General features: G+C 41.1%; 1 protein-coding gene across 3 annotated transcripts in view; it reads left to right on the top strand.

Annotated features, from left to right (window-relative positions):
* Positions 1-19,914, top strand: part of LOC124115049 (atrial natriuretic peptide receptor 1-like) — a 255,794-nt gene extending 235,880 nt beyond the window's left edge. For all 3 annotated transcript variants that reach the window (XM_048380802.1, XM_048380801.1, XM_048380800.1), the window contains 10 exons: positions 1,575-1,743; positions 4,975-5,130; positions 7,651-7,831; positions 8,050-8,199; positions 10,489-10,612; positions 12,240-12,308; positions 12,935-13,109; positions 14,994-15,092; positions 18,315-18,406; positions 18,943-19,914. In XM_048380802.1, coding sequence (XP_048236759.1) covers positions 1,575-1,743; positions 4,975-5,130; positions 7,651-7,831; positions 8,050-8,199; positions 10,489-10,612; positions 12,240-12,308; positions 12,935-13,109; positions 14,994-15,092; positions 18,315-18,406; positions 18,943-19,032 — 1,305 coding nt within the window. In that variant the 3' untranslated portion in view covers positions 19,033-19,914. The remainder of the gene's footprint in view (positions 1-1,574; positions 1,744-4,974; positions 5,131-7,650; positions 7,832-8,049; positions 8,200-10,488; positions 10,613-12,239; positions 12,309-12,934; positions 13,110-14,993; positions 15,093-18,314; positions 18,407-18,942) is intronic.
* Positions 19,915-20,210: the final 296 nt, after the last annotated feature.

Raw genomic sequence — 20,210 nt, 5'->3', positions numbered from 1 at the left:
TTCATTGATGTGTTTATTGTAATATGTGTAGTGGAGCGGTATTAACATAAACGCTTCGCTTGTTCACCAAACCATTTTCACACTTTTGTGCAAATAAATATGTTTAACCCAGATGTCGTTAACCCGTTGAGAACAAGCTCCCACATCTGAGCAACATATTCCCAATCATAAAATGCATGTACAATAGTTTCACTCTATTTACCACTGAAGTTCAACTTGGTGAATCTTTATAACCAATACATGTACTATGTAAGTACTTACTTAAAGGTAATATGTAGTGGATAATCCTAAACTGAAACCATCTCAGTTCTACACTCTGGGTACACCTTGTTGCCATCAAATTAAATCCCACCCACTGTTCATCAGTAAATACTTTCTGTAAAGTTTCTTCCCTTTTAAGCATTCTATGACATTTTATAAACGCTGGTTGTAAGAGTATGTTATAGAAGAGTTTATTATTAAATAAGATAGCTGTGCCTCTTGCATTACTTTTATAAGGACTAAAGAGTATTCCCTGAATCCCCATTGCTGCCCTGTTAATTGTTCCTGCTCTGCGGTAAAATGTACAACTTGCAGACAATATATTTGTGCTTTACGCTTTCGCAAGAATCTAAATACCTTTTTCTTCTTTAATGGATCATTTAGGCCTCTACAATTATAAGATGTAACTTTTGCCTTCATAGTAATATATTTGGATGTTTCCAATGTATTTCCCTAAGGGGGAGATAAAAGTGAAAAGGTACACATTGTATTCATAAAATTCAAAATTTACTTCAAGAAAATATACAATATAAACATAAAAATGACTTAACTGGTTTCCCATCATATAGCGTTTCCCACGCTCAATATATTTACATCATTATTCAATAAATATTTTTTGTGATATACAAAGATCGCTCTGTTTATAACCCGGTCGTAAAGCGTAAGTAATCTGACCAGGAAGTCTTCGTTGTAACAAAGTCATAGGGATAACAGAGTGGTCTCAGCGCTGGCTCGTTTAGACAAAACCTTTAGGGGAGGCGTGGTAGCCCAGGGGTTAAAATACGTCACGCCAAAGGCCCAGGTTCGATTCCCGAAATTGGTACAATGTGTGACGCCCTTTCTGAGTGTTCCCTGGCATGATATGGCTGCAATATTGCTACAAGCAGCGTGAGTCCGAACACACCCTCTCGTAGTAAGGCCAGCCTTTTTTAAAAAAAGACTTCTTTAAAAATACATTGTACCTCGACTCCAAAAATTGATATGTGAAAAATATAGAGAGAGATAAGTAAAATGTTCTAAAAATCACATTTACTCCCGCTATGATAAAAAATATATAATTTTAAACACCATAATGAAAACCTTGGGCTGTTGAACATATATCTCACAAACTCCCGCCCACTTGATTAAAAAACAACAACATTCCACTTCCTCCACATTTTGAGCATATCGAAAAACATATTAGACATGGGGCATTTTAAAAATATGTTTTGTCGACCTGTCGACCTGACATTTTAGGCCAAAAATCCATAAACCAAAAAAGACAAAAATGGCTGGCCTAATCTAAATTTGATCCAAATGTTCTCCTATTGCAGGGTATGGCATATCTGCACAGCAGTGACATCAGGAGTCACGGCAACCTAAAGAGCACGAACTGTGTGGTGGACAGCAGATTTGTGGTTAAAATCACCGACTTCGGCCTTCACTACTTCCGGGAAGGCCAAGGCCTTATGGAGCAGGAGAGCACATTCGCCTTCTATAATAGTAGGTTATGTCATATGCCCATTCGGCTCGACTCACTCCGATAGGACCTTGGTAAGCACTGACAGGAATCCATATTGGAAGTCGTTTCGTTCACGTGACTATGACATTATAAAAACTGTCAGCAGTTGTGAACATTATATAACTATTTAAGTCGTTCCGTTAGTTTTGTCTTCAAATGAAAGTATACACCTTTCTATTTAGCACAGAATAACCTTATAATAATCTTCTAACACTCTCGTATATTATAAGAACCTTTTGCGGAAGGATTCTGCGTAACACGGTTTGGAGTAAAGTCACGCAATATCACTAGGACATTGCTGCCAGAGGTGCTCGGTAGGAAGCGACATAAGCCGAGTAGACCCGAGTAGGCCCGAGTGGTCATAAGCCAAGCGTGTGTTCTTTGTGTGATAAGCTGATGAAAGTTTAAACAGTCGGAGACCAGATATGTCGCATCGCGTTTAACGCTGAGTGCCTTAACCACTATTACATGCACAAAACGGTTTCTAAATCTTAAATCGATGCTTTCTTTCGTTTGATCTACTCACTGTATCCCGATTTCTAATCAGACTCATTACCTTCCGTAAGCGAGCAGGAATTTGTGGAAAATGTGTCTACATTGTAACATTTCAACACTGTCAACGTGAAACCTTTTCCTCAAATCATTAGGTAGCTCATGGTCTAGTGAATGTTGTGAGTTTATACTGAAACTTATAATACTCTTTACAAAGTCGTTGACACATAGATAACAACGCTCATTAGTAATGTAACGTTCCGCACTCGTCAGCAAAGAGGGTCTGGTTATTTCACAGACAATAAGAAGATGAAGACACGACCGTATCCATTCATGGCGCCAACCAAACAATTATCTCATTAAGATGTTTCAAAATATGACACAGAAGTTAGATGAACGTGACTTAATATGGTCGTAAAAGTAAGCATGGCTCAGAAGGGAGGTATTACTAACTCATCCGCTTAATGAGCATGAAACAGAGAGTCGGTGATCCGGTGGTATAATGCACATTGTTAACATGAACACTGACGTCTACTGTTGCCGTTCAATCATGTTAAATATTTACACAGTTTCACGGTAAAGTAGTCTCTAATTAGTCGACAAAATTCATGTCTTAGGGATGTATGAATACATTGAATTTGAAAGAAACTCATTTGAGATAATGGGCTTTGATGCAGTGATACAGTTTTGATGAAACATTTTAATATGTGCAAAGTTACTTGCTTTTTACCAGTGACGATCCAGGTCAGAATAGGTCTTCAGCAACCCATGCTTGCCGTAACAGGCGACTATGCTTGTCGTAAAAGGCGACTAACGGGATCGCGTGGTCAGGCTCGCTGACTTGTTTGATGCATGTCATCGTATCCCAATTGCGTGGTTAGAGGCTCATGATGTCACTCACTGGATTGTCTGGTCCAGACTCTATTATTTACAGACCGCCGTCATATAGCTGGAATATTGCTGAGTGTGGCGTTTAACAACAAACAAACAACAATCAACAAAACCTCTTGCTTGTTGCTACCATCACCAGATATAACATGTCTGCTGTTTCAGGATAACGTTTACCTAGAAGTAGGCTCGGAAGACCAAAAACATGAACTTGTATACTCACTATATATCAAAACATATTTCACACTTCTAATAATTTCAAGTTTCATACATGCAGGCAGTATATAGACTATATCAACTTACACAATATGAACAAATTGCAATAGAAACAACATCCAAATCAATAACAAAAAACTAAATCAAACGAAAATCCAAAGTAATCTACATCTATCAGTAGTCTTGAAATCAAGCAATTAGAATTTGTTATTTTGGAATGAAGTGTTCGAAATAAGCGCCTGCTCGTAGGCCCGTGGCAGGTAGATATTGAGTCGGGACCACCGTTTCAAATTTGTATGGGTCCTTATAGGTCTTCAGCAAACCATGCTTGCCGTAAAAGGCGACTATGCTTGTCGTAAAAGGCGAATCGGGTGGTCAGACTCGCTGACTTGTTTGATGCATGTCATCGATCCCAATTGCGTGGTAAGAGGCTCATGACATTAATCACTGGATTGTCTGGTCCAGACTCGATTATTTACAGACCGCCGTCATATAGCTGGAATACTGCTGAGTGCGGCGTTAAACAACAACCAACCAACCAACCTTATAGCCCTATAGTAAATGTGCGTGTCGGTTTATTTGTCACAATAAGCTGCAGTTTTTTTAATGTGGGCCAGAGGTGTCACCAGGGCCTGCAGTTTCTAAAGTCGGAACGTCCTGATGGCAGCCTGGAAATTTATTTTACTTCCAACACTGGAAGGATCACGTGTCCCATTGGAAAACTGAAAGATAACTTTGTCCACTGGTCTCATGCTTGGTTGGTTGGTTGGTTTGTTGTTTAACGCCGCACTCAGCAATATTACAGCTACATGACGGCGGTCTGTAAATAATCGAGTCTGGACCAGACAATCCAGTGATTAATTTCATGAGCATCGATCCACGCAATTGGGATACGATGACATGCATCAACCAAGTCAGCGAACCTGAGCATCCGATCCCGTTAGTCGCCTTTTACGACAAGCATAGTCACCTTTTACGGCAAGCATGGATTGCTGAAGACCTATTCTACCCCGAATCTTCACTGGTCTCATGCAGAGCAACTGATGGATTAGCTTAACTATCAAACTTGCTCATTAAACGAATAACACAAAGGAAACTGTTCTAATCATCAATGCAACAAGCGAATGAAATCAGCTTTGAGAAGCAAATTTGAGATCACATTATTTTAAAGTTCCGTAAACCTATATCTTGCTACTAAATCAAATACTACAATCTCAGGAACATAGACAGACACGAAGGTTTGATCTCTAACAGAATTTAGAAAAAATAATTAAGTAACGTTTTTTGTAATGATGGTCTGTGATTTTTTCAATCGATGCGGAAGGAGTTCGCTAATCAAGTAAACATCGCTCCGGCCACTAGCAAAGGGAGCAATGATGTGGCGTGGTTGAAGCAGCTTTGAGAACCAGAGTTCAACATCTGAATTCATTTCCGCGAGGCGCCATTATACACAGGTCATCTTCAATGATTCTTTCAACTTCAGCATGTGCCGGGGGGTAGTTAAATCTTGTCACTAATTTGTCTCTTTATCAAACATAGCTCTTATCCTCGTTTCCTTTGAATCAAGACGTTGTCCGTAATTAGATTGAATGGAAGAATATCCCTTGCTTTTTCAGGAACCCTGTGGACGGCTCCAGAGCTTCTGCGCATGCCCGATCGACCACCAGAGGGCACGCAAAAAGGAGACGTCTATAGTTTTGCAATTATCTGTCAAGAGATTGTGTACAGAAACGGCGTATTTCATATGCATCACATAGATCTTTCACCCGAGGGTAAATATTGTTTCAGAATTATTAATAAAGCAATGTTTCCCACAAGGCTTAGGCTCAAATTCCGTTTGATTAAATCTTATTACATGCTCTGTTTCAACGCTTGGAAACCCCACACGGATTGTCGTAGTACCGTTATTGCGATTTGTCGTCGACGGAGGTGAGACAAAACATTACATGATTAAACTATAAGGGATAGTGTGAACACTCCGGTAAAAAAATATTTTGATAGGGTTATCTCTTGTTTTATGTCAGATGTCTTAAAAAGCTAACCTCGAAATTGAAGTGGAATAAGGTCATAATAACGGTAAAAATAAATTATGTCTCCTTGACGTGGTCGCAAACTGAATAGCATGTGATTAAGTAAATCGTCTTTTAATGATGCATCTATCATTTTCATGTCAGAAATAATTACGGTTATCCTTGGAGTGAGTGAGTGAGTTGGGTTTAACGCCGCTTTTAACAGTATTCCTGTTATATCGCGGCGTGTCAGCTTAATGTGGGAGGAAAGCCCGAAGTGATGCAGGTCTCAGACGTTTACCACTTCGGTGAAACCAACGAGCACGGGTATGGTGCTGACAAACCTAGAAACATAATCGGGGCGAACACGGGATTCGAGCCCACAATCATAGGTTTCTGGCGTGCCCAAGGGACCCAATCTGCACAGCGAATCGCGGCGCCTTAGACGACTGGGCCACCCGTGCCCCGGTTATCCTTGGAAATCAAAGAGTGAAATGACCTGATGGTACAAGCGCTTTAATTCATGGTAGAGTGAGTGATGCTACAAGAAATCGTTGTCTTGAGGTCGAATTCTACATTCTTTGTTTGTTTGTTGTTTATCGCCGCACTCAGCAATAGTCCAGCTATACGGCAGGAATCCTACATTCAAGACAGTTATGAACATTGGTTTGACGATAATCATCCAGAATCTTCATATGAACAAATGGCTGCCATGGATACCATATGGTGATTGGCTCTCAAAATGCTTGTTATGTCCTAAAGGTTCTGTGTTCCAAAATTTATGCTTCTGTCATAAAAGGCATAATTCTTTCACATATCTGTTGGCCTAACAAGCTGTGATACAACTGAAATACTATATGATATTAGCAGGGGCGCTGGGGTAGCTATAGCGTAGTGGTTAAAGTGTTTGCTCGTCACGTCAAAGGCCCGGGTTTCATTTGTCCGATGAGATGATTTTGCTGGAATATTGCTAAAAGCGGCGTAAAACCATAGTCAATCATTCAGTCACTTTGATATTAGTGTTTGAAACAGCTGGTTCATGCCGTTCTTTCAAAATGAAACCGGACATCAAATACCCAATAACACCAAAAATGCAATGTTCATCCTAATCCGGGGGCACGGGTGGCCAAGTCGTCTAAGGCGCCGCGATTCGCTGTGCAGAGTTGCGTCCCTTTGGCACCCCAGAAACCTATGATTGGTTTGAATCCCGGTTCGACCCGATTATGTTTCTAGGTTTGTCAGCACCATACCGATGCTCGTGGTGTCAACAAGGTGGTAAACGTCTAAGACCTGCATCACTTCGGGGTTTCCTCCCACATTAAGCTGGCACGCCGTGATATAACTGGAAAACTGTTAAAAGCGGCGTTAATCACAACTCATTCACTCACTCACTCACTCATCCCAATCCACTCACTTCCGTTTACCCTTTATATTTGAGCACTTCGTTTACATGACATTGTCAAATTAAATTTAAGAAATAAATAAGTCAGTTGTGATTTTTTATATGCTTTACATTGATTCCCTGGCAATGTTTCTTAACAATGCAGATATGCTTGTCAATACTATTAAGCTACGTATACTTTACTTCAATCTTAAATGAACTTCGGTTGACAAAAAATAATGAACATATAATCTAATGTGGGATCCACTGACACATTTAAAAAAACTGGGAAAAATCGGAATGTACATTTCTATAGTAAAAGCAAAGCGCCAGATGGATGAGACGCTCCAGCTAACAGAAATATCCGGGTCTGAGTGAGTGAGTGAGTTAAGGTTAACCCTCCGCTTTTAACAGTATTCAAGTTCTATCACGACGTGCCACCTTGATTTGGAGAAAAGCCCGAAGTGATGCAGGTGTCTGACGTTTACCACTTGTGAAACCCATGAGCACTGGTATAGTGCTGACAAACCTAAAAACATCGGGGCGAACCGTGATTCGAACCCACAATCATAGGTTTCTGGCGTGCCCAGGGGACTCTGCACAGCGAATTGCGGCGCCTTAGGCGACTGGGCCATTCGTGCCCCCGCCGGGTTTAATGAGACTCTACATAACAGCAATAGCGGGGAAAGGTAAAACGCTCCAGGTATCAGTTATCCGAGTACTGTGAGATGCTCCAGATCATTGCAATATCAGGGTACAACGAAACGCTCCGGGTCACGGCAATATCCGAGTCAGAGGAAACGCTCAAGCTCATTAAAAAAACAAAAGATCCTGACTCCAATCAAAAGCACGTCATCAAAGTAAGCTAAGGTTTTCATTTCCTATTTCTATCTGTTCTTCAGAGGTCTACCAGCTCGTTAAAGACGTAAAGGATGGACGTCGTCAAGTCTTCCGACCTTCCCTGGAGCATGCCGACTGTCCCTGCGATGAACTTGCTGATGTCATCAAAAGATGCTGGTCTGAGGATCCGGCTGAGCGACCAGACTTCCAGTCTCTGAAGACCATCATCAGAAAGCTGAACAGGTGCGTTAATCAAGAAAGTACCAACCTTGTTTGTAAGAGGACTACGAACATTCACTTTCATCCCATTTCAAGAAAACACGCCGTTTTTTGTCACATGTAAAACAGTAACGAAACATGTATTTTAACAACATTAATCAAATCGCGTCATGAAACAATCACAATAGTTAGTCGTATCAACGCATTTTTGAAAATGTACCGAGGCGTTTCATTGGTCACAGGGACGGAGACAAGGGCAATATCCTTGACAACCTGCTGTCCCGGATGGAGCAGTACGCCAACAACCTTGAGGCGTTGGTAGAGGAGAGGACATCGGACTATCTGGAGGAGAAGAAGAAGGCAGAGGACCTCCTCTATATGATGTTGCCGAAGTGAGTAGATATAGTGAGTGAGTGAGTTGGGTTTAACGCCGCTTTTAACACTATTCCAGTTATATCACGGCGTGTCAGCTTAATGTGGGAGGAAAGCCCGAAGTGTTGCAGGTCTCAGACGTTTACCACTTCGGTGAAACCCACGAGCACGGGTATGGTGCTGACAAACCTAAAAACATAATGGGGGCGAACCGGGATTCGAACCCACAATCATAGGTTTCTGGCGTGCCCAAGGGACCCAATCTGCACAGCGAATCGCGGCGCCTTACACGACTGGGCCACCCGTGCCCCCAAGTGAGTAGATACATAAGTGACAAAACCATTTCAATAATCAAAAACATTATCTTCTAAAAGCGAAGTCCACATTACGATCCCGACTATAGCATGAACATGCGTTTATGAATCACTATCAAATAGTGATGACACCAGGTGTTCGGTTTAAGATGAGCGTATCCTGTCCCATCGGTAGCACCCGTCACAAACACATGCAAAGGCAAGTCAATTGTTCACATGAAAAATATCACGGGAACATATGATACAAGTCAAAGTAAGGAATTGCATTGGATATAATTTATCACTGATGCGTCAAATTTGGAAATGTCCTCAAAATGTCAACCTCAAAACGTCTTATAAAGCTTTACTTAGACCTTGAAGTTTCGTATAGTGCTCTTTAAAATCTTCGTAGCAACAGTTTAGATGCTCGTTTAGTTCTTTTGGGGGCTGAAACATGAGGCAACACGAATGTTAATAAACCAGGAAACATGTCAACGCGTCGAAAGTTGTTTTGGGTGAATAAAATTCCAACACACCGCTCTTATGATGTTAATTGAGACGTGAGGAATTTCACAAACAAATTCCCGGTGTCTACTAGTTGATTTCATTCGCTACAGAGGACCAATGATTGTTATGTTGTCCAATCGCAACCTACGAGAAATCCGCCACCGCCTGTCACCTTGGGGTAGCCAGGTACGCAGTCATAGGGTTTCTCCGATTGTGACATTCTGAGTGCTATATAAGTGAACGATTTGAATTAAATGCAGTCTTCAGATTAAAAGACATACAGTAAACTACGGTTATAACGAACACGCTTATAACGAACTGATGGATATAACGAACTGGTTTTTAGGTCCCTGCCATTTGCTGTATATATGCTGTATATATGCTTATGACGAATTACGGTTATAACGAACTAGAATTTGTGGTCCCTTTGAGTTCGCTATAACCGTAGTTTACTGTAATTATATTATAATACGTTTTCACTGAATACATTATGTGTCAATAGTGACACCTCAAATAAGAAAGCGACGCCGTGGCAGGTTCACTTTCTGTATTCAATTTATCTTTAATTTTCAACATCAGAACCTGACGTTTCTTCTAAATAAGTTGATTTTTCAAGAAAGTATAAGATAATTTTCAACCATGTACCCTGACGTTTCAAGATAAAACAATGGCAATGCCCCTTATGGGCTTTTATATATTCAGGGGGCGGTCGGGTAGCCTAGTGGTTAAAGCGTTCGCTCGTCACGCCGAAGACCTTGGTTTGATTCCCGACATGGGTACAATGTGTGTAGCCCATTACTTGTGTCCCACGCCGTGATATTGCTGGAATATTGCTAAAAGCGGCGTAAAACCATACTCACTCACTCATACATTCAGTCCCCTTCCTCCCACATCAAGCTGACACGCCGTGGGGCGATGGTGTACACTTGTGGTTAAAGGGTTCGCTCGTCACGCCGAAGACCCGGGTTCGATTCCTCACACGGGTACAATGTGTGAAGACCATTTCTGGTGTCCCCGCCGTAAAATTGCTGGAATAAGAGCGGCGTTAAATCATACTCACCCACTGACTCACTTATTTTGGTTTGCCGGCAGTATTAGAAAATAGTTATTTTACGTGTGATTGATTCAACATGCTGTACTGTCTGTCGACTGATTGAAAGTGAAGTAAAATCCCATAGACTTCTTTCTATTGCCACACAAGCTACGAAAAGGCACGACATGACAATTTATGGAACTGCGCATATGTATAAACCTTGCATTTGATAATAATAGATAAAATAATAATAAAGTCGAGTCGGCGTGACGCAGAGACAAATAAATACACACACATCGTGAACACTCCCCGTGCACTGCATTACAATCGGCCACACTTCCTGTTTAAAGGAGATGAATTCCTACGTTGCACGCTGAAAAGGTGTGGCTCCATTGCATGCATAACTCTATTTACACGATATCGAAAAGGCTGTTCTTCTGTAATGGGGTCATTAATTACGACATTGATCTCAACAGGTCAGTCGCTCAAGCCCTTGTCCGTGGAGAGTCCGTAGCAGCTGAGGCATATGAACAAGTGACCATCTACTTCAGCGACATCTGTGGGTTCACTGCTCTGTCCGCAGCTAGTACCCCAATGCAGGTGTGTATTTCTGTCAACGTCTAGTACCCCAATGCAGGTGTGTATTTCTGTCAACGTCTAGTACCCCAATGCAGGTGTGTATCTCTGCCAACGTCTAGTACCCCAATGCAGGTGTGTATTTCTACCAACGTCTAGTACCCCAATGAGGTGTGTATTTCTGTCAACGTCTAATACCCCAATGCAGGTATGTATTTCTGTCAACGTCTAGTACCCCAATGCAGGTGTGTATTTCTGCCAACGTCTAGTACCCTAATGCAGGTGTGTATTTCTGTCAACGTCTAGTACCCCAATGAGGTGTGTATTTCTGTCAACGTCTAGTACCCCAATGAGGTGTGTATTTCTGTCAACGTCTAGTACCTCAATGCAGGTGTGTATTTCTGTCAACGTCTAGTTCCCCAATGAGGTGTGTATTTCTGTCAACGTCTAGTACCCCAATGCAGGTGTGTATTTCTGTCAACGTCTAGTACCCCAATGAGGTGTGTATTTCTGTCAACGTCTAGTACCCCAATGCAGGTGTGTATTTCTGTCAACGTCTAGTACCCCAATGCAGGTGTGTATTTCTGTCAACGTCTAGTACCCCAATGAGGTGTGTATTTCTGTCAACGTCTAGTACCCCAATGCAGGTGTGTATTTCTGTCAACGTCTAGTACCCCAATGCAGGTGTGTATTTCTGTCAACGTCTAGTACCCAAATGCAGGTGTGTATTTCTGTCAACGTCTAGTACCCCAATGCAGGTGTGTATTTCTGTCAACGTCTAGTACCCCAATGCAGGTGTGCATTTCTGTCAACGTCTAATACCCCAATGCAGGTGTGTATTTCTGTCAACGTCTAGTACCCCAATGCAGGTGTGTATTTCTGCCAACGTCTAGTACCCCAATGCAGGTATGTATTTCTGTCAACGTCTAGTACCCAATGAGGTGAGTATTTCTGTCAACGTCTAGTGCCAAGGCAGCTGCACACGTATGTGAATGCACGTAGCTATACAAGTCAAATAATCTTGAACACGACGTTAAACTCCATTTCACCATTTAACCACACTCACTTATATTAGATATTACTTAAAGTGACTACAAACCTCATATATTTTTAGTATGGAGGCTATAAGAAACAAGTTATTGTATGTCACATTGCAATGTGTTTAGGATATTTGTTACATATACATATGTATGTTTGTTTGGTGTTTAACGCCACACTCAGACATATTCAAGCAATCTAACGGTGGTCTGTAAACAGACAAGGACCAGACAATCCAGTGATTGATATCATGATCATCGATCTACTCAACTGGGATACGATGGCACGCATCAACGAAGTCAGTGAGCCTGAACTAGGATACTTAAGATCAATTCTAACCCTATTTTTTAGCAACCTAATCTAGTCTTAAGATACGACTGAATAGATCGTGTGTCAGACTTGGTAACTTGATCATGTGTCAATGTTTCTCGAAGGCGTGGCTCGTTGTCATAACATCACGCAGTGGTTTGTCTGGACCAGACCTGCTTATTAATAGGCTGTTATCATATTTCTAGGATGTGTGGCGTTAAACGACAAATAAACATTGTGTTATTATTCTTTACTACTTTAAATATATATGCTGCCATGAAACGTTTCCTTTTCTATTTTTAAGGTTATTGATCTGTTGAATGATCTCTACACGACGTTCGATTCCATCATCGAAAACTTTGATGTCTATAAAGTAAGAAATACGGATCCTTCTTTAGTTTGACGCCGACTATTTGATATTCTGGGTACTTTACATTGGATATTGGTACTGGATATTTTTGGTAAAAAACGCCATTGTTTCAAACGTGCTGAATGATATGACAAAGTATTGTTTTGTTGGCAAAAAGCTTCTGATGTCGAAGAATAACTCTCTATCTTTCTTGAAAAGCTGATTGAAAATATATTGTCTGTAGGCCACACCCAGAATATTATATGGTCGTTGTTTTCATCCCCTGAGTTTTATTTGATAAAAAAATCAATGAATTCATCATGAACATTTATAAACAAATTAATTGTATTCCTATGAACATATAGTGATTTCAATAGAGCATTCAGTCCCAGTTGATACGTATATGTTTAAATATACGTCTTGCACCAGATACAGTGGTATCGATCATCGATCTACACAACTGAGGCATTATTATTATTATTATTATTATTATTATTATCATTATAATAATAATAATAATAATAATAACAACAACAACAACAACAATAATAACAATACAAGTAATAATCATAAAAATCATAATCATAATCATAATCATAATAATACTGCATGCACTGTCACTGAACGTGTCTTGTCCTGTTTTGTTCAAGGTTGAAACTATTGGAGATGCTTATATGGTGGTGTCGGGACTTCCGGTGAGGAACGGAAATATCCACGCACGAGAGATTGCGCGCATGTCCCTGTCTCTTCTAAATGCTGTACTGTCTTTCAAAATACGCCATCGACCCGAACATCGAATGAAACTGCGGATTGGCATTCATTCAGGTAGGAATTATAATATAATGGTAACGCTATCGAGGTCTTCCATTAACAGACAGTTCAAATACCCGAGGTCTCCTGCAAGTAATAATGCTCTAAAACATAGCGTTACCGTTATTTTAGCTAACATGGATAGAATTTATCCCCCCCCCAAAAAAATAAACAACAATATCGGTTTTGGTATATTTACTGCAATCAACACGAATTTCACTGACCCACTTTTACAAATATGGAATCGTAATTGAACAAACCAGATGACGTCGCTATTGAACGTGACGTCACATTTCACTATCCCTATGACGTCATCCATGGCCCGTGACGTCAATGGCCCGTCGTCAAGCAATATAAGGGCGTTGTCAGGTAACAGTGGCCCCTCATTTCTGATAACATAGGGGCGGTTTAATGATCATTCAATTCATTTTAGCTATAATATCATAAAAGATATATTCAGTCAGTTTTGGTTTATGGAATGTACATGAATCTTATTTTGAGATGTCAATGTAATTGGTATACTACTAATAGAAGAGTTGGCCTGGACGTCTAGTAACCCACAAAACACTGTCCAGAGTAGCGTCCATTATGCTTGTCAGAATGACGTGATTGCGGGTTGCAAATCACATTCGTTTTGATAAATATTCCAGGTAGGGACCAGCCATGTCATTTCGAGTTTCATGATAATGGTATGCGTCTAGGGCCTGCATCGCGTCTGGCTTTCCCCGCACATGAAACTGACACTCTGCATTATACCTGAAATGGTGAGGTGAGGTGAAATGGGGTTTAACGTCGCGTCCAAGATTATTGCACTTATATAGCGACGTGCATGTACGTGTGATTTATAGTGCTAGCTCACTGAGATACCATGCCGCAGTTTAACATGAATACCCCACTCAGACACAGTATACTGACTCCGAGCCGACCAGTCCTTGTTTTAGACCCTTAATGCCGAGCGCCAGACAGGGTAACAACAAGTACCATCTTTTAACGTCTTTTGGTATGACGCGGCAGGGATCGGACCCCGGACCTTCCGCTCTCCGGGCGGACGCTCTACCACAAGACCACGGAGGCGGTCTTTAATGATGTTTAATGCGGCGTTTGTTCACCGTGTTCATTTGCCTGTGAAGCGCGAAGTTTCATCTGAATGTTTTGTGATTTCCTTTACCAAAGTTCGGTTGTAATGTCATCATACCAGGGTGCCGTTTACGATCTTAACACTAAGGTGATCGTAACTCTCATACCTTAACATAGACTTACGACAGTCGTAGCGATAAGGTGATCGTTACTCCCATACCTTAACATAGACTTACGACAGTCGTTGTGCTGCGGTGATTGTAACTCCCATACCTTAACATAGACTTACGACAGTCGTAGTGCTAAGGTTGTTTCGTACAACGGCCCCAGGACAATATATATATATAAAGTCGAGCTCTTCATCAGAAATGAAATAGTAGCGGTTCAATACCAAAGGCACAATACAGTATCACTTTAAATTTTTTTGTAGACTTCATTAATTTGTATATTTGCATATTTTCGCAATTCGAACAAAAATACATCTTTCAACACGTTACGTACCGACCGTAGCATAGCAGATAGGGGTATGCAGAGGGAACGTAGCTGATTAATCCCTCGGGATGCGGGTTTTAAATATCAAAACAACCCTCGGACGTGTTTTATCCTATACATACTAAATAAACGACCCGTTGCCGTTGTTTATCGTACAATAAAAAAATGGAGGGAGATTAAACCAAAGGTGGTGCGCGCCTCGTGTTTATTCTACCTGCATTGTTTTATTATACGATAAACAACTCCCACTCATCGTTTATTTCTTAATTACATGACAGTGCCACAGTTTGTTTACTGGAATAATGTTTCCTCTTTCTCTTACATTTTCAGGGTCCGTATGTGCCGGAGTTGTTGGTCACAAGATGCCGAGGTACTGTTTGTTTGGAGACACTGTCAATACTGCCTCCAGGATGGAATCAAATGGATTACGTGAGTAATACTGGGCTATGGTCGTTAAGCTGCGTGATTGCTTGAGTCATAGGATACTGGACTATGGTCGTTAAGCTGCGTGATTGCTTGAGTCATATGATACTGGACTATGGTCGTCAAGCTGTGTGATTGCTTGAGTCATAGGATACTGGGCTATGGTCGTTAAGCTGCGTGATTGCTTGAGTCATATGATACTGGACTATGGTCGTCAAGCTGTGTGATTGCTTGAGTCATAGGATACTGGACTATGGTCGTTAAGCTGCGTGATTGCTTGAGTCATATGATACTGGACTATGGTCGTCAAGCTGTGTGATTGCTTGAGTCATAGGATACTGGGCTATGGTCGTTAAGCTGCGTGATTGCTTGAGTCATATGATACTGGACTATGGTCGTCAAGCTGTGTGATTGCTTGAGTTATAGGATACTGGGCTATGGTCGTTAAGCTGCGTGATTGCTTGAGTCATATGATACTGGACTATGGTCGTCAAGCTGTGTGATTGCTTGAGTCATAGGATACTGGGCTATGGTCGTTAAGCTGTGTGATTGCTTGAGTTATAGGATACTGGACTATGGTCGTCAAGCTGCGTGATTGCTTGAGTCATAGGATACTGGACTGTGGTCGTCAAGCTGTGTGATTGCTTGAGTCATAGGATACTGGGCTATGGTCGTTAAGCTGTGTGATTGCTTGAGTTATAGGATACTGGACTATGGTCGTCAAGCTGCGTGATTGCTTGAGTCATAGGATACTGGACTGTGGTCGTCAAGCTGTGTGATTGCTTGAGTCATAGGATACTGGACTGTGGTCGTCAAGCTGTGTGATTGCTTGAGTCATAGGATACTGGACTGTGGTCGTTAAGCTGTGTGATTGCTTGAGTCATAGGATACTGGGCTATGGTCGTTAAGCTGTGTGATTGCTTGAGTCATAGGATACTGGGCTATGGTCGTTAAGCTGCGTGATTGCTTGAGTCATATGATACTGGACTGTGGTCGTTAAGCTGTGTGATTGCTTGAGTCATAGGATACTGGACTGTGGTCGTCAAGCTGTGTGATTGCTTGAGTCATAGGATACTGGACTATGGTCGTCAAGCTGTGTGATTGCTTGAGTCATAGGATACTGGGCTAATGTCGTCAAGCTGTGTGATTGCTTGAGTCATAGGATACTGGGCTATGGTCGTTAAGCTGTGTGATTGCTTGAGTCATAGGATACTGGGCTATGGTCGTCAAGCTGTGTAATTGCTTGAGTTATAGGACACTGGGCTATGGTCGTCAAGCTGTGTGATTGCTTGAGTTATAGGATACTGGGCTATGGTCGTCAAGCTGTGTGATTGCTTGAGTTATGGGATACTGGACTGTGGTCGTCAAGCTGTGTGATTGCTTGAGTCATAAGATACTTGGCTATGGTCGTCAAGCTGTGTGATTGCTTGAGTTATAGGATACTGGGCTGTGGTCGTTAAGCTGTGTGATTGCTTGAGTCATAGGATACTGGGCTATGGTCGTCAAGCTGTGTGATTGCTTGAGTTATATGATACTGGACTGTGGTCGTCAAGCTGTGCGATTGCTTGAGTCATAGGATACTGGGCTATGGTCGTTAAGCTGTGTGATTGCTTGAGTCATAGGATACTGGGCTATGGTCGTCAAGCTGTGTGATTGCTTGAGTTATAGGATACTGGGCTATGGTCGTTAAGCTGTGTGATTGCTTGAGTCATAGGATACTGGGCTATGGTCGTTAAGCTGTGTGATTGCTTGAGTCATAGGATACTGGACCACGGTCGTCAAGCTGTGTGATTACTTGAGTCATAGGATACTGGGCTATGGTCGTCAAGCTGAGTGATTAGTTGAACCATAAGACACTGTGCTATTGTCGTTAAGCTGTGTGATTACTTGAGATGTATAATGGCACTCACTCTCCGCCCATGTCGTCTAAGGCGCCGCAATTGGCTGTGCGATCCCGTAAGTCGCCTCTTGCGACAAGCAAAGTCGCCTTTTACAACAAGCATGGGTTGCTGAAGACCTATTTTATTCCGCATCTCCACGGGTCTCTTCCGAAAAGAACCTGACACACAGGGGTATAACGGGCAGTTCAAAACAGCGTTAAACCTAACTCACTCTCTAAAAATAACTTTCCAGCTGAACAAAATGAAAATCAGTGCACGTTATATTGAGCTTGGCGTAATTATTTACTACTGTCCCAAATTCAAATAATTATCCCCGTCCTTGCATAAACACACATTGTTTAACGTTATCAAATATTTTATCCACGTATGGATAAAACGCTTAACTACAAGAAAACATCTTATGGCGATCACATTTGATGTGTGTCACTGGTTATGCTTAGATACATGTTTGTAATTCCTGAAACTTAAAATCATTATAAATACGAATGTATGTCATATCGTGATGAAATATGTCAAAACAATTCCTCTAATCGAGGTGAAAGCGGATATTAAAGCAAGGTTGACGTAAACATACATTTCGTTGAATGTGAAATAGTGAGAGAGTGAGTATGGTTTTACGCCGCTTTTAGCAATATTCCAACAATATCACGGCGGAGGACACCAGAAATGGGCTTCACACATTGTACCAATGTCGGGAATCGAACCCGGGTCTTTAGCGTGACGAGCAAACGCTTTAACCATTTAGGCTACCCGACCGCCCCAAATGTGAAATAAATGAATGTCAGAGTTTCCCCCAGAGCTTGTAGGCGTTCAAATAACAAGGGGCAACATAAGGGGAGAGTGAGTGATTATGGTTTTACGCCGTTTTTAGCGGCGGGGGACACAGGAAATGGGCTTCACACATTGTACCCATGTGTGGAATCGAACCCGGGTCTTCGGCGTGACAAGCGAACGCTTAAACAACTAGGCTAACCTACCGCCCAACATGAGGAGAGAAGCATAATTTAAACGGATATATGTACCGGAATGAAAACATTGAAATTCTTTTCTCTTTTTGAGTGAGTGAGTGAGTGAGTATGGTTTAACGCCGCTTTTAGCAATATTCCAGCAATATCACGGCGGGGGACACCAGAAATCGGCTTTACACATTGTACCAATGTCGGGAATCGAATCCGGGTCTTCGGCGTGACGAGCGAACGCTTTAACCACTAGGCTACCCGACCTCCCCTTTTCTTTTTGAACGAGGCTTCTAGTCAGAACTACTGTGCAGCGTTAGGACTGTTCAGTTTAAAGTTCTCATCGATTCATTCTCTGTATTTGTTTTCAGCATTGAAAATCCACGTCAGTCCACAGACGAAAGAAGCGTTGGAAGCATTTGACACGTTTGACCTTGAACTTAGAGGAGAAGTTGAGATGAAGGTATTTTCTGAATTCTTATTTTGAATAGATATGAACAAGATGATACCTTCCTAATTTTTTAAAATTTTTGCAACATTAAACGTATTTTATAGTAAAATAAGAAAGGTTATATGATCACTACAGGTATATTACCAGGCAATATACATCTCAAAACTTTGGCATATAGCATTTAAAAAAAAAAAAAATCAATTTAGTCAAACTTTCATTGCTTGAGTGCACATAGACTTTTCGTTAACTCATCAACGTTGTTAGTCGCTTCAAAGTGTGGGTGAAAGTTTGAATACCGTTTTATATTAAACCAAATACTTTTGGCATATTTGAAGCATATTAACTTAAAGGATAAGATATACACTTTAGTTTTGAGTGTCATTTGTTACAGTTTGTTATTTTATTTAATTGGAATGTTGAACTTAATTAATGATCTTTGACATTTTTATCATTGTCAAACTACACATAGCACTATAGCTAATTGTTTTATCTTCCACTGGCTCACGTGTTGCTGATGCGGTTAAAAACAGTTTTAATTCCCTTTCCAGGGCAAGGGAAGCGTCACAACATATTGGTTACAGGGCGAAACACCTGCACCAGAGCTGAAGAAGCCAGTTCATCAGAACTCAATATCCTGATTACAGTAACCTTGGTTACTGGAATTTCCTTGCAACTTTAAGTGGTTGCTTATTGTGTCAAAACCTCAATGTTCTATTCACTCCCATCATGGAGCGTAGATGACGGACGAAATATATTTGGAACTGTACCAGCTGACCAACATTTTAACAGCTAGAGCTGTCAGTGTGGATTAACAATTCTGCGAATATTCTTGATGCTGGAGATACCATGATCAATTAGGAACGGTTTCAAGAAACTGCCAAAATATGGTTTGTCCAGCAGAGGCCATTAACGTGCCCATTGGTCATATTTAAGACCAGTCGGCGTGTTTTTAGATTGTGTGATTGTCCCGAACAGATTTAACAAGCACAATGATAAATATATTGAATCTACTGATGCTTTGGAATATTGAAAATATTTCATGTTTAACATGCGTGTACTATATAAACATTCTTGAAGCCCGTGCATTGACCATGTTTTAGATGGTATTCATTGTCAAGTCATTTCATTTGTTCTTTATTCAGCTTGGCGAATGAAATTTCAACGAGCATGCATGTCAATATTGTCAATTCCATTTTACTAGCACCACGTGTTAAAGAATGATCGATGATGCGGAAAAAGTCGCTCGAAAATACAAGTGGTTGATGTCTGAATATGAGTGAACCTTTGTTTTTAACTTTCGAATTGTACAACATTATGACCCGCATGAGTTCATGGAATGTTGTGACCTCTGAATGAAATGATTTCAGAATAGGTTTCTATGTGACTTGTAGCCTTATAAACAAAACAAACTAATAGTAACCTGCACTACGATGTTAAATTTCCGATCGAAAGACACTGATTTCTTTGAAACGTTTGTTTTACCCTAAAATGGTTCTGCAAAATAAAGTATGCCATTTTAATATCCACTTGTTTTATTTGCATGACCATGAGATAAATTCATAATCGTAAATAATCGGGACTGGACCAGACAATCCAGTGATTGACATCATGAGCATCGATCCTTGAAATTGGGATACGATGACATGCATCAACCAAGTCAGTGAGCCTGCCTACCCGATCCCGTTAGTCGCCTTTTACGACAAGCATAGTAACCTTTTACGCCAAGCATAGTCGCCTTTTGTGGCAAGCACAGTCGCCTTTTACGACAAGCATAGTCGCCTTTTACGACAAGCATAGTCGCCTTTCACGACAAGCA

This window comes from Haliotis rufescens, unplaced genomic scaffold (genome assembly GCF_023055435.1).
Source record: "Haliotis rufescens isolate VD_foot unplaced genomic scaffold, xgHalRufe1.0.p SCAF_33, whole genome shotgun sequence".
In the NCBI taxonomy this organism is placed as follows: Eukaryota; Metazoa; Mollusca; class Gastropoda; order Lepetellida; family Haliotidae; genus Haliotis; species Haliotis rufescens.
Note: the sequence above shows the minus strand (reverse complement) of the source record. Positions and strands in the feature narration are given on the sequence as shown.